General features: G+C 36.4%; 1 protein-coding gene across 3 annotated transcripts in view; it reads left to right on the plus strand.

Moving 5' to 3' along the window:
• SENP7 (SUMO specific peptidase 7) overlaps positions 1-22141 on the plus strand; it is a gene marked incomplete at both ends in the record, with an annotated part of 159029 nt that overhangs the window by 62610 nt on the left and 74278 nt on the right. Inside the window, 2 exons of one of the 3 annotated variants that reach the window (XM_079704829.1) lie at positions 10696-10893; positions 19621-19815. In XM_079704829.1, coding sequence (XP_079560955.1) covers positions 10696-10893; positions 19621-19815 — 393 coding nt within the window. The remainder of the gene's footprint in view (positions 1-10695; positions 10894-19620; positions 19816-22141) is intronic. The other 2 variants (XM_079704830.1, XM_079704831.1) reach the window with 2 other exon arrangements.

Here is a 22141-nt window from a genome sequence, read left to right on the forward strand (position 1 = left end):
GACATATGGTGGAAGCAAAGCTATACAGAGAGAATCTTACACAGAAGATTACACATACACATTCACAAAAAGAGAGCAGGGGGAAAAATCAAGAATCTTGCTCTCCAAGTCCATCTCAATTTGGGATAATTCGTTGTAAAAAGAGGAAAACGGCGAGAAGTCTGAAATCTTGCTCTCTAAGTCCACCTCCTTAATTTGGGATAATTCGTTGTAAAAAGAGGAAAAGGGGGGAAAGTCTTAAATCTTGTCCTCAAAGTCCACTTCCTCAATTTGGGATGATTCGCTGTCCATTTATGCACTCCACAGATGCAGGGCACATCAAATGGGCCGTGGAGCTTTAATCCGCTGCCTCCGAGGCTGCACAGAGAGATTTCCCTGTCTCTGCTCTCACAGCTCCCGGGTCTCAGCCTTGGACCTGGCCCCGCCTCTGCGCATAGGTTGCTGGAGGGCGTCCGTTCTCCGCTCAGACAGGACGGGTTTAAAGGAGCCGCTGATTCCGGGGCTCTGGCTCACAGGCAGAGGGGAGGGAGGGGCGCGCAGTGTGGGGCGGGCCTGCGGCGGCAGAGGCCGGCATGACGTTGCAGCAGCCCGAGGCGCTCCGTGCGCTTTCCCGGGAAAGCCGTCCCCGGGTCCCGGGACCCCGGCAGTGGCGGGGTGCACAGGCCCCCCGGAAGGCGGGGCGGACAGTGACCCGCGCTTGCACACAGGCCCCGTGGCGGCGGCGGCAGCAGCAGCCCCAGCGTCCCACACCCGTCTCCGAGGTCCGTGCCTGTCTCCGGCGCTTCCCCAAGCAGCCCTCTTAATGCCCTCTCCGCGCGCACCAGGAAACAAAAGGGAAAAAAGTCTCTTGCCTCTTCGGCAGCTCCAGACCCTTTCCCCGGATTCCCTCCGGGCTAGCCGTGGTGCACTATCCCCTTCAGGCTCTCTTCCTGCTGCCAGCCCCAGTCCTCTCCCTGCGCTCTGACTGAAAGCCTATACCCGAGCCTCAGCTCCCAGCCCCGCCCGCCCCCGGCGGCCAAGCAGACAAGCCTCTCGGGCTGGTGTGTGCCTGAGGGCACCGATCCTCTGTGCCGGAATCTCTCCGCTTTGCCCTCCACACCCCTGTTGCTGTGCTCTCCTGCGCTACTCCGAAGCTTTCCCCCTCCGCCACCTGTAGTCTCCGCCCGCGAAGGGGCTTGTGGTGTGTGGAAACCTTTCCTCCTTCACGGCTCCCTCCCAGTGGTGCAGGTCCCGTCCCTATCCTATTGTCTCTGTCTAATATTTTTTTCTTTTGCCCTACCCAGGTATGTGGGGAGTTTCTTGCCTTTTGGGGGGTCTGAGGTCTTCTGTCAGCGTTCAGTAGGTGTTCTGTAGGAGTTGTTCCACGTGTAGATGAATTTCTGATGTATCTGTGGGGAGGAAGGTGATCTCCGCGTCTTACTCTTCCGCCATCTTCCTCCGGGGGAGTGTTTTCTTTCTTTTGTTTTTTTTTTTTGTTGTTGTTCAGTCTGCCTAGATATTTGTAAATTTTGTTGATCTTTTCAAAGAACCAACTTTTGGTTTTATCAATATTCTTCCTAGGTTTTCTATATTCTATTTCATTTATTTTCACTATAATCTTATTTTCTATTTCTTCTCTTTGTTTTGGACATAGTTTGTGCTTCTTTTTCTAATTTCTTAAGGTACATGGTTAGGTTATTGATTTGAGATGTCTTCTTTTCTAGTATAGGTGTTTAGTTTTAAGTTTTATTCTAAGCACTGCGTTAGCTGCACCTCATAAATTTTGGCATGTTGTGATTTTCTTTTCATTAAGCTCAAAAGTATTTTCTAATTTCTGGTATGATTGGTTCACTTCTTTTGAAAGTGTGAATTGTTTAATTTCTATGTATTTTTAAATTTCAAAGATTTTCTTCTTTTATTGAGATATAATTGACATATAACATTATAGTAGTTTCAGGTATACAACATAATGATTCTTAACTTGTATATACTATGAAATGATCACCACAGTAAGTATAGGTAACATCCATCACTCACATAGTTACAGATTTTTTTTGTGTGTGATGACAACTTTTAAGATTTACTTTCTTAACAACTTTCAAATATACAATACGGTATTATTAACCATAGTCCCCATGTTGTACATTATATCCTCATGACTTAGTTTTGTTGTTGTTAATTTTTAATTGAATTCCACTGTGGTCTGAGAACGTTTTGTATGATTTCACTTCTTGTAAAATCATTGAGGTTTATTTGTGGCCTGGCATGTGGTCTTTCTTGGAGAATGTTCCATGTGTTTGAGAAAAATGTGCATTCTGTTCCTGTTTGTTAGAGTGGTCTGTGGATGCGTTGGTTGATGGTGTTATTCAAGCCTTCTGTATCCTTGCTGATTTTTTGTTGTTCTATCAAGACTGGGGTTTTAAGTGTTGAACTATTACTGTTGAATTGTTAATTTCTCCTTTATGTTAGTTTTTGCTTAATGAGCCTTGTGGTCCTGTTTTAAGTATATGTGTATTTATAGTCAGTATATCTTACTGATGAATTAACCCTTTTGTCAATGAAATGTCCCTCATTGTTTCTACAGACTTTTTCTTTTTTTGCTTTAAAGTCTATTTTGTCTAATACTGATAGAGCCATTCCACCTGTCTTAAGGTTGCTGTTTGCATGGTATACCTGTTTCCCTCCTTTTACTTTGAACCTGTTATTTCTTTGAGTCCAAAGTGTGTCTCTGGTTGAGAGCATATCGTTGGACCTTATCTTAGTCTGTTTAGACTGTTATAACAAAATACCATAAGACTAGGTGGCTTACAAACAAAAAACATTTATTTTTCAAAAGTATTATAATTACTGGGAAGCCCAGGATCATAGCACTCCCAGATTCAATATCTGGTGAGGGCTTCCTGGTTCTTAGATGGCCATCTTTTTACTGTATCCTTAAGGTGGAAGGGGTACTCTCTTGAACCTTTTTTATGAGCACTAATCCCATTCATGAGGGCTCTACCCTCATGACCCAGTCACCTCCCAAAGGCCCCACGTCCTACTGCCATCACTTTGGGGGTTAGGATTTCAAAATATGAATTTTGAGGTGAAACAAACATTCAGAACACAGAAGGTGTTGTTTTTTTTTTTAATCTACTCTCACCATCTCGACCTTTGACTAGATTATTAATCCATTCACATTTCATGTGAATCAAGGTGTCCTCTAGGCTGTGCTTCCTTTGAAGGCATTAAGGAATAATCTGTTCCATGTCCCTCTCCTCTCTTCTTCATGCATTCAGTCCTCCATATTTACATGTTTTTCCTGTATGTCTTCATGTTGTCTTCCTTCTGTGTATGTCTGTTTCTGCCATTTTTATAAGGATACCAGTCATAAGGTACAGGCATACCTTGTTTTATTGTGCTTCACGTTATCACGCTTTGGAGATAATGCATTTTTTACAAATTGAATGTTGCAGGCAACCCTGCATTTAGCAACTCTGTTGGTAGCATTTTTCCAGAAACATTTGCTCACTTTGTGTCTCTGTGTCACAGTTTGGTAATTCTCCCAATATATCAAACTTTTTCATTATTATTATATTTGTTATGGTGATCTGTGATCAGTAATTTTTTAAATTCAAGCATTTACAATACTGTGTTTCAGGTGTACAGCAAAATGATTCAGTTGTATATTTTTTCAGATTATATTCCATTATAGGTTATTACAAGACAATGAATATAATTTCCTGTGCTATACAGTAAATCCTTCTTGCTTATCTGTTTTATGTATAGTAGTTTATACCGGTTAATCACATACTCTTAATTTGTCCCTCGCCACCTCTCCCTCCCGTTTGGTAACCATAAATTGGTTTTCTATGTCTCTGAGTCTGTTTCTGTTTTTTTTTCTTAAACATCTTTATTGGAGTGTAATTGCTTTACAATGTTGTGTTAGTTTCTGCTGTATAACAAAGTGAATCAGCTATATGCATACATATATCCCCATATCCCCTCACTTTTGCATCTCCTTCCCACCCTCCCTATCCCACCCCTCTAGGTGGTCACAAAGCACCGAGCTGATCTCCCTGTGCTATGTGGTTGCTTCCCACTATCTATTTTACATTTGGTAGTGTATATATGTCATTGCTACTCTGTCACTTCGTCCCAGCTTACCCTTCCCCCTCCCTGTGTCCTCAAGTACGTTCTCTCTGTCTGCGTCTTTATTCCTGTCCTGCTCCTTGGTTCATCGGAACTATTTTTTTTTTTTTTTTTTAGATTCCATATATACGTGTTAGCATATGGTATTTGTTTTTCTCTTTCTGACTTACTTCACTCTGTATGACAGTCTCTAGGTCCATCCACCTCACTACAAATAGCTCAATTTCGTTTCCTTTTATGGCTGAATAATATTCCATTGTATATATGTGCCACATCTTCTTTATCCATTCATCTGTCGATGGACACTTAGGTTGCTTCCATGTCGTGGCTATTGTAAATAGAGCTGCAATGAACATTGTGGTACATGACTCTTTGAATTATGGTTTTCTCAGGGTATATGCCCAGTAGTGGGATTTCTGGGTTGTATGTTAGTTCTATTTTTAGTTTTTTAAGGAACCTCTATACTCTTCTCCATAGTGGCTGTATCAATTTACATTCCCTCCAGCAGTGTAGGAGGGTTCCCTTTTCTCCACACCCTCTTCAGCATTTATTGTTTGTAGATTTTTTGATGATGGCCATTCTGACTGGTGTGAGGTGATACCTCATTGTAGGTTTGATTTGCATTTCTTTAATGATTAGTGATGTTGAGCATCCTTTCATGTATTTGTTGGCAATCTGTATATCTTCTTTGGAGAAATGTCTATTTAGGTCTTCTGCCCAGTTTTGGATTGGGTTGTTTGTTTTTTTGATATTGAGCTTCATGATCTGCTTATATATTTTGGAGATTAATCCTTTGTCAGTTGCTTCGTTTGCAAATATTTTCTCCCATTCTGAGGGTTGTCTTTTCCTCTTGTTTATGGCTTCCTTTGCTATGCAAAAGCTTTTAAGTTTCATTAGGTCCCATTTGTATATTTTTGTTTTAATTCCATTTCTCTAGGAGGTGGGTCAAAAAGGATCTTGCTGTGATTTATGTCATAGAGTGTTCTGCCTATGTTTTCCTCTAAGAGTTTTATAGTGCCTGGCCTTACATTTAGGTCTTTAATCCATTTTGAGTTTATTTTTGTATATGGTATTACGGAGTTTTCTAATTTCATTCTTTTACATGTAGCCATCCAGTTTTCCCAGCACCACTTATTGAAGAGGCTGTCTTTTCTCCATTGTATATTTGTGCCTCCTTTATCAAAGATAAGGTGAGCATATGTGCATGGGTTTATCTCTGGGCTTTCTATCCTGTTCCATTGATCTGTATTTCTGTTTTTGTGCCAGTATCATACTGTTTTGATTACTGTAGGTTTGTAATATAATCTGAAGTCAGGGAGCCTGATTCCTCCAGCTCTTTTCTGTTTCTCAATATTGGTTTGGCTATTTGCAGTCTTCTATATTTCCATACAAATTTAAACTTTTTTTTTGTTTTAGTTCTGTGAAAAATTAATACTACTATTAATAAAGCTGCTGTGAATATCCATGTACAAGTGCCTGTGTGGACATGTTTTTTTTCCTTCTGGTTAAATACCTAGAAGATGGGTTGCTGGGTCATTGAAAGTACATTTTCAACATTGTTAAGCAACTGCCAAATGTTTTCCAAAAGTAATTGTGCCACCTTACATCCCCATCAGCAGTGCAGAAGAGTTTTACTTCCTCCACCCTCCTGCCAGCACTTGTATGGTCAATCTCTGTCATCATCCCTTTTAATGTATGTGTAGTGATATCTTATTGTGGTTTTAATTGCATTTCCTTGATGAATGATGATGTTGAGCATCTTTTCATGTGCTTTTTGTTCTTTTGTATCTTCTCTAAAGTGTCTGTTGAAATATTTTGCTGTCCTCCCCCCTTTTTTGAAAAGACACACTTTTTTTTTTTGCGGTACGTGGGCCTCTCACTGTTGTGGCCTCTCCTGTTGTGGAGCACAGGCTCCGGACGCGCAGGCTCAACGGCCATGGCTCACGGGCCCAGCTGCTCCGCGGCACGTGGGATCCTCCCAGACTGGGGCACAAACCAGTGTCCCCTGCATTGGCAGGCGGACTGTCAACCACTGCGCCACCAGGGAAGCCCAAGACAAACTTTTTTTAAAGACTGGAAAGATGAGGTTAATGATATTGAGCACCTTTTTGTGTGCATATTCGCTCTTCATATGTCTTTCTTGTGAAGTGTTCAAATATATTTAAATATTTAGAAATTAAAAAAAATTTTACCTTTAATTTTGGGGGAAAAATTTGGGGGGAAAAGATTGCTGACTTCTGCCTTAGGATATTATTAGTCAATCAGATTACAGTAAAGCAAATTTATGAACATGAAATAAGTATTTTCAGATTGTCCTTTTTCACTTAGAACCAACTATTAGAATTACCAGTAAAATCACCAGTGGTGATTCTTATTTGGTGTGGGTGAATAGAAAAATGGCATTTCCCAACATTGGGTATTTTCATATTTAAAATTATTAAAATTACCACTGGGATATTTTCCCAAATAATTTAGCAAATTACTAATAGTCAGTAGTTTTCTCAGACGAAAAGTATACCTTATATATCCTTAAGATTTTAGAAGTATTTTCATTTGATCATTTAGAATTTTAAGTTGTACAGTTGTAAAACCTATAAAAGAGTAGTCCTGAATGTAAAAAATAATTTTTTTTCACTCATCAATAGATAGTTTTTGGCTAGGTAAAGATGTTTACCATTCTTTACAAAATTAATTGGTTGAGATTTCTCTTTATATAAATAGTATAGTACTCGCTTAATGTAGAAAATAGGAATAAAGACAAGTTGATAGAAAAAAACACAGCCAGTCACTCTTAAAATTTAAAGTAGAAGATTTTAAGAGACTAATAAGTAATATTCCATTAAGTGGCTTTATCATTGTTTACTTAACTATTCTGCTATTGCTGGGAATTTTTATGTTTTTAATTTTAAATATTTTTAAATTTTTCGCTGTGTCGGGTCTTCGTTGTGGCTCATGGGATCTTTGTTGCGGCATATGGGATCTTTCGTTGGTGGTGCACAGGCTTCTCTCTAGTTGTGGCATGTGTGTGCGTTGTAGCATGCGGTTTCTTTTTTCCCCTCTCTCTAGTTGAGGTGCGCGGGCTCAGTAGTTGCAGTGCGAGGGCTTAGTTGCCATGCGGAATGTGGGATCTTAATTCCCCGACCAGGGATTGAACCTGTGTCTCGTGCATTGGAAGGCGAATTATTTACCGCTGGACCACCAGGGAAGTCCCTATTGTTGGGAATTTAAGTTTGCTTTCATTTTGTTGCTTTTATAAATAATACTGTGATGAATATCTTCATGCATAACTTTTTTCCCATTTCATATTTTTTTGGTACAGGATTCCAGGCGGGATTATTTTGTTAAGAGTATAACAAACACACAAGATGTTGTTAACGTTTTCCCAAATTTGCCTTCTCTCAGTCTCTTTTCATATATGTATGTAAGTGCATATCACATATGCACATTCATATACACATTTTTTTTCCCAGAACCATTTGAAAGTAAGTCACAGATGTCAGGCACTTCACCTCTGAATACTTTAGCCTGCACTTCTTAAGAACAAGAAAATTCTTTTACATGATAACCACAATACATTATGAAGAAAATTTATAATAATTTCATATTATCATGCAATATAAAGTCTAGAATCAGAATTCTCTAAATGTCCCCCAAAATGCCTTGTGTTAAAAAAATCTAGGATCAAATTGAGGTTCATGCATTTTATTTTTTGGTTATTATATCTCATTAGTCTCTTAATCTTAGAATAGCCCCTGCCTCCGCCTGACCCCCTTAAACCATGACATTGACTTTTTTGAAGAGTTCAGGCCAATTGTCTTGTAGAATTTCCTACATTCTATATTTTTATAATTGGATTTGTCCTCATGATTAGGTTCATGTTAACATTTTTGGCAAAAGTACTTCATAGCTGATGTCATTTGCTTATTGCATCATATCAGGGGATACGTAATGTCTGCTTGTCCCACTGTTGGTGGCCTTACATTTGATCACTTGGTTAAGGTGGTAGCTACCAGATTTTTAGTTATAAAGGTGCCTTTTTCCTTCGTAATTAATAATCATTTGTGAACCTAATTATCTGTTTGCATTGTGCTGACACCAAGGTGGCTGAGCAGTGATGGGAAAAAAAATCACAAAACACAGTATGTTTATGCCCTTGTAAATTTGTGGTTATTAACCCTACTGGATTCCTCAACTTCAAGAAAATCCTACTGTGTTTCTCTAGTCAGCTTGTGTTCCCCCTCTCCCCAGTGATGATTTGAAGCCTTTTCTCCCCTCAAGCCTGTGTTCTTTTACCTTTTGTATCACTTTGAAAAAATGATCTTGGTTTCTGGAAGAAGGAAAAGGGGTTCTTCTCCCAACATAAACCAGCACAGTGGAGCAGTTAAGAGTGCTGGCAACAGAGTTGAGAGTGTGTGGATCTGGATCCCGCTCTCACCACTCACCCATTTTACTATGGACTTAGTTATTAATCATTCTATTCTTGGTCTTCTCAGTTGCAGAAGAATAATTACCATTGTACTTCACAGAGTAGTTGTGAGGATTAAATGAAGTGTAAATCATTGTAGAGGTCTTAACATACTTCCTGGTATATGGTGCATGTTCAGTAAATATTAGCTCTTTTTATGCTACTTCTTAAGAAACTTAATTATAAAGTTAATTATCCTGTCTCCTGTATCTTCAACCTCTCCTAGTCTGTTGACCTCTTCCCATAAGCACTGAAACTTACACAGATATTTTCTATCTGAAGCTAACTAACCAACCAATAACTAAGAAGACCTTTCTTGCAGCTCACATTTATCTTCAGCTCTTGTCCTATATCCCCCTTTTGTAGCTGTTTGTCAACTGCCTACATTTGCTGTGTCTGTGTCCCTTTTCTTCTTTCCCATTTCTGCTCCCACCATTCCATTAAACTATCCTTAAGTCACCATTTCCTCTCTAAATTCATTATTACCCTTTTCTCTTGGTGTTTTCTTTATTATTCATAAAAGATCAAAGTCATCTTTTAAAAATACAGCTCTGGTCTCATGATTCTCTTGTTAAAGCTAGGGGATTGATATTGTTGTTGACATTAAAGTTTCAAATCCTCAGTATAGTCCACAGGGTCCTGCCTAACTGCCCATCCTTATCTTATACAAATTTCCTCTTCACGCTAAGCACTTGAGCCAGGTAAGTCCTTTAATTTCCTTGAACAAGCTTTACTCATGTCTGAGCATTTACATTTTGTCCTCCTTTTTGAACCACTCTCCATTTTCCACTTGTTTCCTTTGGACAGTTTCAGCGTAAATGTCATATTCTCAGTAAAACCTTCCCTGATCTGGTTCAGAAGAAATGCAGCACCTGTATTTTCTGTTCATGTTGCTCATCATAGTTGTAATTAAATAACTAATCGGGTAATTCTTCTTTGGAATGTAAGCTCCATGAAGGCAGGAACTGTAACTCTTTTGTTTGTTGCTGAATCTCCAGATTCTACTAGTACAGTTGTTTTGCTAGAAGGTATTTGGTAAGTATTTGTTGAACGAAGAATGAATTATTATTCATTCGTAGAAATGTCACTCATCTCTTTATTCTTTAATGATAATTCTGAAATCTATAAACTTAAAGTGTTTGGAGTTTCAGTGCGTTCTACAGAGGTTCCTCTGGAGACTTCTATCCCGCTTCTTCCAGATGATCTGAAGATACAGCCCCAAGTGGCTGCGGCAAACAAGTGATTTCTTTGAGTTCTGTTTTATATTAAAAATACACGAACACTTTGCTTTCTGTTTCTTAATATTCTTAACATTTGTTAAACAAACAGTGCCTAAAACTGGTACTAGGGAATAGAATAGACACTCTTCTGATCACACATTTCCAATTCTTCCAGCCATTCCTCATTTGACATTGTCTCACATCTACTTGGTAGCTTGTTCACAGTCCTGAAGAAACTATATTTCATGGTTCTAGAACTGAACACAGTTCTTCAAGTATTATCAGCACATAGATATGTTGAATGAGTAATGGGCAAAATGTAATGAGGCAGAGCTGGAAGTGTTTGGATTTATCAGTTTTACTTTTGAAATTGGTGTAGGTACAGTAAGTGTTTTAAGCTGACATATTTTTAGAAATAAGGTAAAATTAAATGTATCTTAAGACTGTGTAGGGTTAAGATTGTAGATGTTGTACTGTTACCCTTAGTTTTAATTATGTTTTCCAAATCAAATACTAAAACAAGAATACATTTTTAGTGCAGAAAGTGGTTGCCTGTGTGACATGATGTGCAGATGTGTGTTGTTGTTCCACTTATAGTGTGATCAGGCACAGATTGGTTACCAGCAATCCAACAGCTGTACGTGTGTGTGACCACATATGTAGTATACTAGATAGAATTCTGAAGAAAGTCCCAATTTAGGTGAAATGTGCTTTAGTTTTTCGTGTATATTTGAGAATGATTAGGCATATTTTTTACTTATGATATTTACTACTCTGGTTAATTTCTTGAAGAACTGAATTTAGAATTCCTGGAGGTTTTCATTTGTTACAATTTGTGATGAATTCATGTATTATATATTGTTTAGTACTATATGTATTAATTATTTATGTGTGTAACAGGCAACTCAAAGTTATGTTGACGAATGTCCTATGGACGGATTTAGGACGAAAATTCAGAAAGACCCTACCTAAAAATGATGCTAATTTATGTGATGCCAACAAGGTGCAATCAGACTCATTGCCTTCGACATCTGTTGACAGCCTAGAGACATGTCAAAAATTAGAACCTCTTCACCAAAGCCTTAATTTATCTGAAAGGTATGTTGTTCAGTATTGATTTTGTTCAACTTACCGCATTTGAAATAATTTAAGTCCAATAGTCTTAAAAATAAGATTGTTGGAAATGATCTTTAAGAAAATCTGCATATACAGGTGTGACTCCCTCAAATCTTAAAGTTGACAATCTTAATTTACAAAGTTAATGATTCTACATTTCATTAGATTGACATAGATTTATTTTTAAAAGCAAGTATTCTTAGTGCATTTAGCTTAATAATTTGATTCACATGTACATATTTTTAGAGATTCACATATGATATAAAGTGAAGAACTAGATATATATAGATGTGTAAGGACCTAGATTAAATATTTTTTGAAAAGTATGTTAAAGATGCAGAAAATAAAACAGGTATGTGTATCTGTCTATCTGTAGATCTTTTTAATTTTCTGAATCTTTAACATACCTTTTAAATATTATTTAACCTGGGTCCTTACTACTTTTGACTTTGTGAGCTTCCTTGTATTTTACATGCATTTTTTTAAAAAAAGGAGATGATTTTGAAATATTACTCCCAGATTTTTGATAATAAATATGCAGTTTAATTTTGAAAACTAACAAGTTTTGTTCTATATTTTAAAAAAGAATTATATATGAAGTTTGAGGCTAAAAATTAGGAATTAGCTCTGGGAATTTGTCATCTGTAACATATTAATAATATTTTAAATGTATTTCCACTTACAGTTTTAACCCTTAAATGAGTATTTTTTAGGGGAGGTATTTTGCTTTCAATTAGAATATCCTGTCATTAGCTAGATGGTGCTTTGGTTATTTGGTCTGTAATCTGATAACAATTTATAAGTGCTTTAAGCCAAGATCCAGTGAAAACCTGTTAACTTTCAGCACAATTATTTTAAATATTAAAGAACTCTGTCAAAACATCTGAACATAGTATTATGCATTAATTGTTTTTTTTAAAAAGGACACTTTTTAAACATACATCTTTATTGGAGTGTAATTGCTTCACAATGCTGTGTTTGTTTCTGTTGTACAACAAAGTGAATCAGCCATATGCATACATAGATCCCCATATCCCCTCCGTCTTGCGTCTCCCTCTTACCCTCCTTATCCCACCCCTCTAGGTGGTCGCAAAGCACCGAGCTGATCTCCCTGTGCTGTGCGGCTGCTTCGCACTAGCTATCGATTTTACATTTGGTAGTGTACATATGTTGATGCTTCTGTCACTTCGTCCCAGCTTACCCTTCCCTTTCCCCGTGTCCTCAAGACCATTCTCTATGTCTGCGTCTTTATTCCTGTCCTGCCACTAGGTTCATCAGTACCATTTTTTTTTAGACTCCGTATATATTCATTAGCATATGGTATTTGTTTTTCTCTTTCTGACTCACTTCACTCTCTATGACAGACTCTAGGTCCATCCACCTCACTACAAATAACTCAACTTCATTTCTTTTTATGGCTGAGTAATATTCCATTGTATATATGTCCCACATCTTCTTTATCCATTCATCTATCAATGGACATTTAGGTTGCTTCCATGTCCTGGCTATTGTAAATAGTGCTGCAGTGAACATTGGGGTGCATGTGTCTTTTTGAACTATGGTTTTCTCAGGGTACGTGCCCAGTAGTGGGATTGCTGCATCATATGGTAGTTCTATTTTTAGTTTTTTAAGAAACCTCCATACTGTTCTCCATAGTGGTTGTATCAATTTACATTCCCACCAGCAGTGCAGAGGAGGGTTCCCTTTTCACCAAGGACACTTCTTTTAAAAAAGGCAAAAACATAAAAAGCTATATAACAGGAATTTCCATACTTGATCATATCTGATGTAAATTTAACTTTCTAAAGCACCCAAAATCTTAGAGTCAGACAACTTAGCTTCAGTAATTTATGAAGCAGTTTGCTCTCACTGTCCTGGAGTCCAGTGTTTTACCTCCTTAGTACAGGTGAGCTATTCCCTTACTGTGCTGCTGGATCTAAATAAAGGGGGCTAAAGGCATGACCCTTCCAATCCCTTTGATTCTCTTGAAAAGAAGCTTTAGCTCTCTTCCAAATGACATCTGTCCCCTTATCCCATGTCTGTCCTTTTTTCAATTAGATCAGCATGATTGGAAAAGTGTAATGTTTCATTCTCTTGGAATAGTTTTTCTCACCAGAAATTGTTAGCAGCTAGATTATGTGTCCATGAAATTTAAATATAATGTGAAGTAAAGAGTCCCAATAAGATTCTAATTTGGTTTTTACTGTGTGTGTGTTGTTCTGTTCACTTACTGGGATGAACTACTAGTTAGTCCAGATTTTTTCCCTCAGCTCCAGGTGTCCTATATTTAACGTGTTCCAAAGTGGATGCATCGTCTTTGTTCTCAGACTTGTTCCTATTTCTGTATCTCCTCCCTGTCTGAATATATGACTCCTCTTTACACTTAGTTCTTCAAATTAGAACTTGGAAATTGTCCTGGCTCCTCTTTTTTCCTTATCCTTTGTATCCAATCATTTATCATGTCTAGTTATTTGTACCTCCTAAATCTGTCTTGAAATGATCTTTTCTTCACCTTTATTGCCACTGCCTCAGTTCAAGCCCTGATAACTTTGTGCCTTTATTATTAGGATCGTAATTTGATTGGGCTTCCGGAGCATAGTCTTTTTCTTCTAGGTTATTTCTCTGTATTGTTGCTGAAGTATTCATTCTAAAAGGCAGATGTTACTTGTCACTCTCCAGTTTAACATCTTCCTATGGCTCCACATAAACTTTAGGATAAAGTTCAAATTCCTTACCTTGGCATACAAGGTCCATGATGATTTCACCTTTGACTATCTCTAGCTTTGTGTCTGTCCACTCTTCCATATTCATTCTGTGCTTTAGATTTAGGAAACTACTGGTAGTTCACTGAATGTATAATGCTGTTTTATTTCTCTGAGCTCATGCTTTTTGTTCTCTTATCTTGGGAACAATTCTCCTTTTCTCCTTTACTGACTTATATTGAGCTCATTATATTTAACATTGAGCTCATTTCTTCTTTGATTCCACCTGCCACATCTGCATTTGATCCCTTTCTTTGTCTTGCTAAGCAGCCTGTTCCTGTATCATAGCACTCATCACACTATACTGTGATTTTTAGTTTCTCTGCTTCCCTGACAATAAGCTTCATGAGGGCAGGGACCCTACATTTTATTATTTTTCCTTGCACAGTACTGGGCACATACTAAACGCTCAATACATGTTTCCTGACTATAAGAAAGAGATTGCTTCTCAGCAGAGTTACATCTCCAGTCTCCTTGATTGAAATGTCTTTTCCTCCATCAGAACCAACTATCTGCTCTGTAATTTTGGGGACAATCAGGAGAAGAGATATCACAAGCTTCAAATAAGAAAATTGGAGAACTGTTTAGGGTATAGCTTTGGATAGATGTTTTCTTTGTGGGGCTTGCTGTCTAGACTAGGACACTGAGAGTTTGACATGATGCTGTTTGTCTTATTTTCATTTTACTTAGCTAGGATTTCATTATTTCAGAAAGATGAAAGGGGGAAAAATTTATTTATTTATTTATTTATTTTGCGGTACGCGGGCCTCTCACTGTTGTGGCCTCTCCCGCTGCGGAGCACAGGCTCCGGACGCGCAGGCTCAGCGGCCATGGCTCACGGGCGCAGCTGCTCCACGGCATGTGGGATCTTCCCGGACCGGGGCACGAACCCGTGTCCCCTGCATCAGCAGGCGAACTCTCAACCACTGTGCCACCAGGGAAGCCCTATTTATTGGTTTTTAATTTTAACTTAAAGTTTAACTATTGAGTAAACCAAAATTACTCATTCATTCCCAGAAATGTCATTTTTTTACTTTTTAAAAATTTTATTTACTTGTTTTTATTTTTTAATTAAAAATTTTTAATTTTATATTGGAGTATAGTTGGTTTACAATGTTGTGTTAGTTTCAGCTGTACAGAAAAGAAGTGGCATTTTTTTGAAATTTTATTTGCATTCTAGGATCTAAAGGTAGTGATCTAAGTAAGTTGCCTTTTAATGAAGATAGTTTAGCCTTTTAATTTCTGGATAAAGTTGAGAAGAAAAACAGAAAACACATGATACCAATCAATCTTGTTAAATAATGAAGAAAAGGGTCAAGAGTTTTAGAAATATCAAACTAGCAGTATGTGGGATGCATACATTTCTTTTTAAACAAGTAAACCATATTTTAGTGTAGGTTTTATCTCTGTATGTGGTTCATATCTTGTTTTTCTGGGAGAATATTTCCAGATCCTTATAAACTTTGGACATTAGGCAAGAAAGAGCCTAGTGGGAGACATGTGCAAAACTTTTGAGATGGTAAACCATCTTTCTCCTGCTTTCATCTATTGGCACCAGAGATTATTAGAGAAATATCGACACAGTGTAACTATATTCTGTTAAAAAAAAGTTAGTTCCTGGTTCTTGGAATTCCCCTAAATGGCTTAATTATATTTATTCATGTTTTTCTTAAGTTTGCCTATGTTTGAAGTTTTAGAAAATTACATATTCCAAATATTGTGGTGGTAAGACTTTCTGGACACCCCGGTATTCTTGTAACCTTAAGACTTCTTTAAGCCAGTAATGTTTTAGTTGAGTGATAATTTATTCACTTAAAATATAGCTTAGTAAAAGAAAAGAGCAAACTTAGGAAATCTGTGAATCTCTTTAAGAAAGTAATTCAAAAATTAAAAATTTTTTTCTTTGTAGCTTAAGAAACTGATTTAGAAAGTAATATTTTGAATTATATCATCTGGGATAAGAATAGATTTATAGGAACCCTAAAAAAGGCCCGGTGCAGCCTAAATAAACAAATGACCATTGTTAACAAAAGAAAAAAGAAAAAAAAAGTTTTGATCAAGAAAAAAATAAGTTACATAGCACAGTTTTAGAAAAGCATTCATCTAAATTACAGCAAAATAAAACTAAATTAGCACTGTAATTTTTTTGCTTGTTATTTATAGCTTTATTACCAGATGTAATTGTTATCTTTCAACAAGGGTTCCATTTCTTTAAAAATTTGCTCTTAGCATCAAGTATGTCTTATTAGCTCTTATCAGTTTTTCAGAGTTTTTCCCCATTTATTAAATTATTTCAATCTTATATCTACCTTGCTACCAATATGTGGGGGAGGAACTCACAATTTGTGATTGAAAAAATTAAGAACCAGAGAAAATAACCATGTAGAGAAACAATCAATAAATGATATTCTCAGGCCGGTATACTTTCTGTTTCATCTCACTGCATTACAAAATTTGTTTCTCCTTTGGTTTAACATATTATATGTTGAAGTGTGATTTCATAATATCAGTAAGTAAAGTTAAACAAATTCTGTTTTACTTACTGATATTATTTGCATACTTGGGAAAAAATTGGATGGACTTGTGAAATGACATTTTTCAGTCCTTCCTTATATATTGTGATAGTATGAGAGATGAAGTATGCACCTTTATATATTTCTTGTGAAAATTCAGAATCTTTTGAAATGCTGGCTAGCCCTAGAATTTCCGTGGCAGTGCTAATTTATAAGTTGTACACCAAAAGACAGTTTAGGTATTATGAACTTAGTTATTACTTTATAGATTTGTTTTCTGTAAGGCTTTCATACAAAGCTCTCTGTTTCTTCAAGGTACACAAATTACATAAGTTGCGAATAGCTGATGAAAGATGTTTGGGCTATGGTGAGTGTTATGAAGAGCTAGGAGTACTGTAGGCATTGCTAACTATTTAACTATATGCTTTTCTAATAAAATATTTTCATTAAGATTGCAGAGCATGATGAATTATGACAATCAAGCACTAATTGAAAAGATAATTTATAAGTTTGAGCAAGACATCAATAGTAGGAAAACTAAAGTGAGCTTCCATTTATTGTATATTTACTGTGTGCCAGGACTTGTGCTAAACTGCTTTACATCTATTATTTCATCTAATTTTAATAATTTTTTAAGGTAGATATTATAATTCTCCCTATCTTTGAGATGAGGAGATTGAAGATAAGAGGTATAAATTATGGTAAGTAACTTATCTAAGGTTATATAGTTACTAGGTGCTGAATTCAGAACCCAACCTTATGTTTGTCTGACTCCAGAGTCCTTGCTCTTAACCTCTGTGCCATACTGCTTTTCATTCTTCTGACCTTTAATTTTTTAATAAGTAGGAATTGGACTTTATTACATATTTTATGTGATGTCTTATTTATTAACCTTTAAATATTCTACTTACTTAAAAATTTTTTTTCTTGTGGCACTTGTTCACATAGTAGTAGAATGCTTTCTAATTGAAAGGAGTATCATGGTAGACATGATGAGATAGTTCCTTGAACCTTCTGATGGCTTCAGAGGCCCTCTAGGGCTCTTGTGCTTTAGAGATGCGGGTTCTACTGCAGTTTGGTATATAATCTTTTCAAATGGTTTTTGGGTGAATTTTGACATTTTTCTCTTCTAGGAAAGACTTTCAGCTATTTGTTTAGCTTAAAAATTCTCATTTATCCTCTAAGATTCTTTTATCATAGCTCTACTTTTTCTTCCTTCAAAATCTAGCAGCAAAACAAACCATAAAAGAATAGAATGATCATTTATTATTCAGAAGCTAATTCTAATCTTTATAATTTTTCCCTTTCCTTGCTGATATTTGTATTTTTTTGTTGTTGTTGTTGATTATTCTCTTCAGTACTTTTTATAGGACTATCTTCTATGGACTCTTTCTGTCGTATTTGGAGAGACAGCTTTTTTTTTTAGGGACTCAACATTTAAAAACACATTTAAACATACTATAGTCAGGCATTTAAACAGAGGTACTAAATTATAGCTGATATTTCTTTGGTATTTCTTCCTCTGTGCCCCAAATTTTCTCTTTATTTAAACACTACGGTTCTTGGATTATTTTCATTATGAGCCACATTTTAGAATTCAGTAATGATAGGGGACCATAAAAAGAGTGTATCATCTGCTCTTAAAATGAGCTATCAACTAGTGTATCAGATTCTCTCATCTCTTAAAAGTAAGTAAAATTTTAATTGTGCTAAACTATTTGGAAAAAAAAGTTCTTACCCAATAAAATTTTCTCTTCTAATATTCCTGCATTTTCCCTAAAGCATTGAGAACTGTAGTTGGGTTTTCTTTAGTGATTTATTTCACAGCAATTCCTAGTATGAGGTCAGACAGAAGAAATCTTGAGACTCCTTACTGGTCCTATATTGTCTTCATTCCTCCTTCAATTCCAGGATTTTAAGAAGGGTTCTGTCAGGCATCAAATATACAAAGCAGACAATAATAAATAGGATTCTTAGAGATTTAAATCATGAGAAGAGATAGAAAAATATCTCTGTCCTCCTCTCCCCACAGTTAGTGGTTGTACTAAATGGCTAACTTTCTTTGCTTTCTTCCTTCACTCAAACTCTGAGTTCAGAGAGTTGTATTTACTACTAGCCTTGTTTTTAGATCATATACTGCTTAATCAACCCAGTACATTTTTTTTTGTGGAGGTTGTGCTGGAAATGGATATTTTTAAGGTTTCCTGAATTATCTACAGAAAAGCTCAGTTATCTTGATGCTGTGGCAGGTTAGTATTGAGGATGCAGTGTAATGGAATAAAATTAAAAGAACCATAAGATAATTGGCCCAGGTTCTTCTTTCAGGAGGGGTTGCTTATACTTGGGCAACCATTTAACTTTTCTGAGCTTTGAGTTCTTCATGTTTAAAATAAAGAGAAGGCTAAGTTATTTTAAAGTTCTCCTTATGAGTTGAAATTCTACATTATCTGGAACATAGTGAAAAGAACACAGTGCCTCTATGTAGTGAAAATAGAGTACCTCTGAGAACTACAGCAAATGTAACAAAGTACAGGGACGCTCACATTTTTTTACTTAAACAAAAGTACTCTGGTCTTTTCTAGGTGTTATCTATTGTCTCTCACAAAAGGTCAAAAAGTGCTTCAAATGACATATGGGTAACAGTCAAGGGGGACATCTGATAAAGAGGAGATAGGAAACTTAAAAAATACACTAATGTGAAGTAAAAAAATCACAATAATTTGGCCTGGGCCAGTCAATTCAGGTCATATAGTTGCCTTGAGGGCATCATTGTAGTGTGGAAAAGAACATCAGTTGTTTATAGTAACAGCTGGCTAACCAGGAGAAGATTATAAAAAAGTTTGGAGTGTTCAAAATTACACTTTACTAAACATTTATTTTGTTGACCCTTTTCCCTGGTGCTATTATATAAAGCGTATTTATTACCATCAGTATATGTGCTGTTTCACTTAAGGACTCTATCATTACCATAGATGCAATCTGAATGATGTCTTCCTTATTGGATTTAGCATTTGTCATTTACCAATTATGAGTATTGTTATCTACCAAGGACCTTTCTGTTGAAGGAGAAGAATAAAGATTTATTGAATTGGTTTGTAGTATCTGTGTTTTTAATAACTACTGGAAAAGAAAAAGAAAGCATTTTTTGAGAAAAATTGGTTAAAATTTTAAGCAACCCCAATAGCATCCACTAAGTACAGTTAAGCCATTATAGTGGCATGCAAATTTATGCCAATTTATAAGATATAAGTATTTCTAGAAACAAAAAAAGAGTATTCATCCAACATATTGAGTTTTTATGGGCTGATTTCCAGGGTGTTATAATTCTAATAGCTTACTTGTACTGAGTTGAAAATGCTTGAAAATTCAACTTCCTAGAATTTTTTTTACTGCAAATTTCAGTACAGTACAGTGTTTGTTATTTTATATGACAGGATACCCAGAGTTATATTGACGAATGTCCTGGGAACGGAGTTAGGAAGAAAATACATAAAGACCTCACCTGTAACTGAGGCCAGTTTGGGTGATACAGACAACTTGCAATCAGAGCAGCTTTCTTCATCATCTGATGGCAGCCTAGAATCTTGTCAAAATCTAAATCCTCACAAGAGCTCCTTTTTATCTGAAAGGTATGTTTAGTGATAACTTTACTCAAAATAAATATTTTACTTATTCTCATGAGCCTTCCTCTATTCTTCCCCCACAGATATGTTACTGCTAAATGAGAGGCAGCCGTGCTCTGATGGCTAGTATAACTTTTCTCCCCTGGTGGCTGGAATGGCTATTGGAACCAACAGTCCAAAGCTAATAATCAGTTTCAAACAGTACCGGTCACTCTACTTGTGTTTTGGGAAAATGGAGGCAGACTCTTAATGAACATTTAGTTACCTATTTCAGTTTATTTGTCTGGTATAATTGAAATTCATTCTCCTGACATCTGTCTATTCCTTCTCCTTCTTTGTCCTATCCATCCATCTGGCTGTCTCTCTATCCATCCATCCATCTGTCCGTCCATCCGTCCATCCATCCCTCCATCTTTTCTTATTCACTATTTGTATACTCATATTCTAGAACTGTACCTGGCCATTAAATATCTGCTGAATGAATGACTGAATGCATTCCTCACAAAAAGTGGCTTGAGATAGCTGAATTCCATTAATAAACATAGCTTACTGTACTAATAAGAGAAATGGAAATCAGCAGTTGCTTTTGTTTTAAGCTTTAGGAAAGGCTCATTTGGGGGCTGTAAATAAGAAAAAAATGTGCAGTAAAAAGCTAGGGGATGTCAGTTAGTAAATAGTACTAGATCTTTTAACTTTCGTTTACTGTGAACTTCTCTATTTTATTTTCTGCTTTCCACCAGTACAATAAATAGTTTTGATCTGAGTTAAAAATTATTGACCCAGTCTTAATTGTCCCTCTACCCCCAACCAAAAGGTAACTTCTGGTTTGTATTTCTCTTGTAATCCTAATTACATTAAAGAGTATTTATGGTTGCCTTTTAAAATATCTATAACAAATTTCTTAATTTCTAACACATTCTGTTTTTATAAACTCTGTTTATTTCTTATGAACTTATAAATTTTATGAATTTTTCTCCTTTTGGAAAATATTTTGTGTTTCACTTAGGTTCTACTTAGTAGATTCTCAGTGACAATTTTAACTTTATACTTTTTCTGAATTTGCTGGAAAAAAAAGCTCCAGTGGCATTATCCAGTTACTAATAAATTTAATGTATAGTCAAAGATAGTAGAAATGCATTTATCATTTTGCACTATAAGTGTTTATATTTGCCTCCTGTACTAGACCATGAGCTCCTTAAGGAGAGATCATATCTTATGTACATTTATATCCAGTGCTTAGCTCAATACATATTGAATTTTGTGCACTTGGGTTAATGTTCATGTCATTTAACCTTGATCTTTGGTTTCCTTAGTTGTAAAAAGAGAAATATTTATTTTATTTTATTTTATTTGTGGTACACGGGCCTCTCACTGTTGTGGCCTCTCCCATTGTGGACACGTAGGCTCAGCGGCCATGGCTCACGGGCCTAGCCGCTCCACGGCATGTGGGATCTTCCCGGACCGGGACACGAACTCGTGTCCCCTGCATCGGCAGGCGGACTCTCAACCACTGCGCCACCAGGGAAGCACAAGAGAAATAATTTTGAATAATGTTTCTAACCTCACAAAATTGTGTGTAATCATTTTAAAGTCTCACTTGTGAGAAATCTTTATGAACATAAAATACAAAAAAAATTATTATTGAAGATACTTTCTGTAGAGAAAGTCACTTATGTACTGTTACCATGGAATTCAAATGACATCAGTACACATTCATGCTGTTATGAAAAATAACACTATTGTGAGGATTCTGTGAAACTATCAAATTGTAATCTATACTTTTCAGGCTTTATACCAACCTGGGGCTAAGGTTTACTAGTAACACCTCTAAAATTTCTGGCTCTTTGTAAAATCTATTCAGTGAGAACTCTAGGTCTCCTAAGGTCCTTTCCAAATAGTAAGGAAATTTCCAGGTGGTATTTGATATGGACCCTGGAAATTCATTCTCTTGGTGGTAATTTTCTTTCTTTGATTCTTGCATTTAGAATAGGCATAGACTTTGGAGCCAGACGCCTGGATTCAGATTTTAGCAGTACTGCTAACATGCTGACTTACCTTGGGCAAGTTACCTATTCTATCTTTAAAACAAGGATAATTATACACACCTTATAGGATTATTGTGCAGATTTAAGGAGATAACCTATGTAAAATGCCTAGAACTTGATAGGTAACCAATAAATGGTAGTCACAGTTACCACAGCCATACTAGTATTACCATGTGGTTTAAGGAGTACTGTACTCCTTAAACCAAACTAGTTCTCTCTTCCCTTAAAATGAGTTCATTTTGAGGAGAATCCAGAGTGCCCCATAAATTTTAAGTATGGCCATATCA

This window comes from Hyperoodon ampullatus (assembly GCF_949752795.1).
Source record: "Hyperoodon ampullatus genome assembly, chromosome: 5".
Taxonomy (NCBI): Eukaryota; Metazoa; Chordata; class Mammalia; order Artiodactyla; family Ziphiidae; genus Hyperoodon; species Hyperoodon ampullatus.